A 1059-nucleotide genomic window follows, 5' to 3' on the forward strand; every position below is an offset into this window, starting at 1 on the left:
TCTATTTGAAATAATGGAGAACGTGATGCAAGAATAAATGAATGTGCACGAATATATTTTCCTGGTTCATTTGGGAAATAAATTATTGTATCAAAATATCTTTTATCTTTATCCATTATTTCTTTATAAACATTTTCTTTTAATCCCCAACCAATTGGAATATCTTCTGAATGAATATCTTTTTTTGATTTTTGTGATTGATTAGCCATATAAATTAATGGATCAACAGGATTATTTAATTCAATTGGTAATTCTATTAATTTTTGTTGTTCTTTAAATTTCATTTGAATTTCTCCTTTAAAACCTTTATTTGAATTATTAGTAAAATGTTTTGTTTGTATCATTTGATAAATACCAGTTGATGATAATTCATTAATATCAATTATTACATCAATTGGTTTTTGAATACTAACAATATGTTCTTCAATTGGAGGAGATGCAATTACTTCATTTAAATTACTTTTATTATTTTCTATTTCTTCTGGTATATCTTTTGTTTCATTATTTTCTTTTCTTGTTATTGAATTTAATAAATCATCTAAGTTATTATACTTTTGATTAGTAGTTGATGAACTAGAATTTAAATTATTTGAATTTTCTCTTCTTTGATTTCTATTTCTATCAATTTCATCAGGTAATATAACTATTGGAGGAGTTCTTCCTTCATTCATTGCATCGAGACATAGATTAGCATGTTCTTCAATTTGGTTTTGGGGAACCATTTGTCCACAAATTGGACATTCAATTAAATTGTTCATTAATTTTTTGTTTTTTAGTTACTTTTTTTTTGTTTTTTAAATAACTCAAGAAATATAGTTTAAATATAGTAAAATTATATCAAAAATAGTTTTAATCAAAAAGTAAAAGAAAAAAATTTAATATTTTATGTTAGCTCATTTCTAAAACAACGATTCTGTCGATTAAAAATCCTTCTCCATCACTTCCATTAATCATTGAATTGTCGACTTCATAAACCATATTTAAAGAACAACAAACACTTTTTGGGATTGTTGTTTTTTGAATTGATAACCATCCATAATTTTCATCACCAAAATAACA

General features: G+C 23.5%; 1 protein-coding gene across 1 annotated transcript, besides 1 other annotated feature; it reads right to left on the minus strand.

The window, feature by feature from the left end:
* On the minus strand, positions 1 to 758 carry EDI_298930 (uncharacterized protein; the record flags this gene model as incomplete). The annotated part of the gene is made up of 1 exon (XM_001739172.1): positions 1 to 758. A coding segment is annotated over one exon (758 nt), but the record flags the coding sequence as incomplete, so codon positions are not given.
* Positions 757 to 887: a sequence feature (AT_rich).
* Between the last annotated feature and the right edge of the window lie 172 nt (positions 888 to 1059).

The sequence above is a fragment of the Entamoeba dispar genome, genomic scaffold (assembly GCF_000209125.1).
Source record: "Entamoeba dispar SAW760 scf_1105229462015 genomic scaffold, whole genome shotgun sequence".
Classification (NCBI taxonomy): domain Eukaryota; phylum Evosea; order Mastigamoebida; family Endamoebidae; genus Entamoeba; species Entamoeba dispar.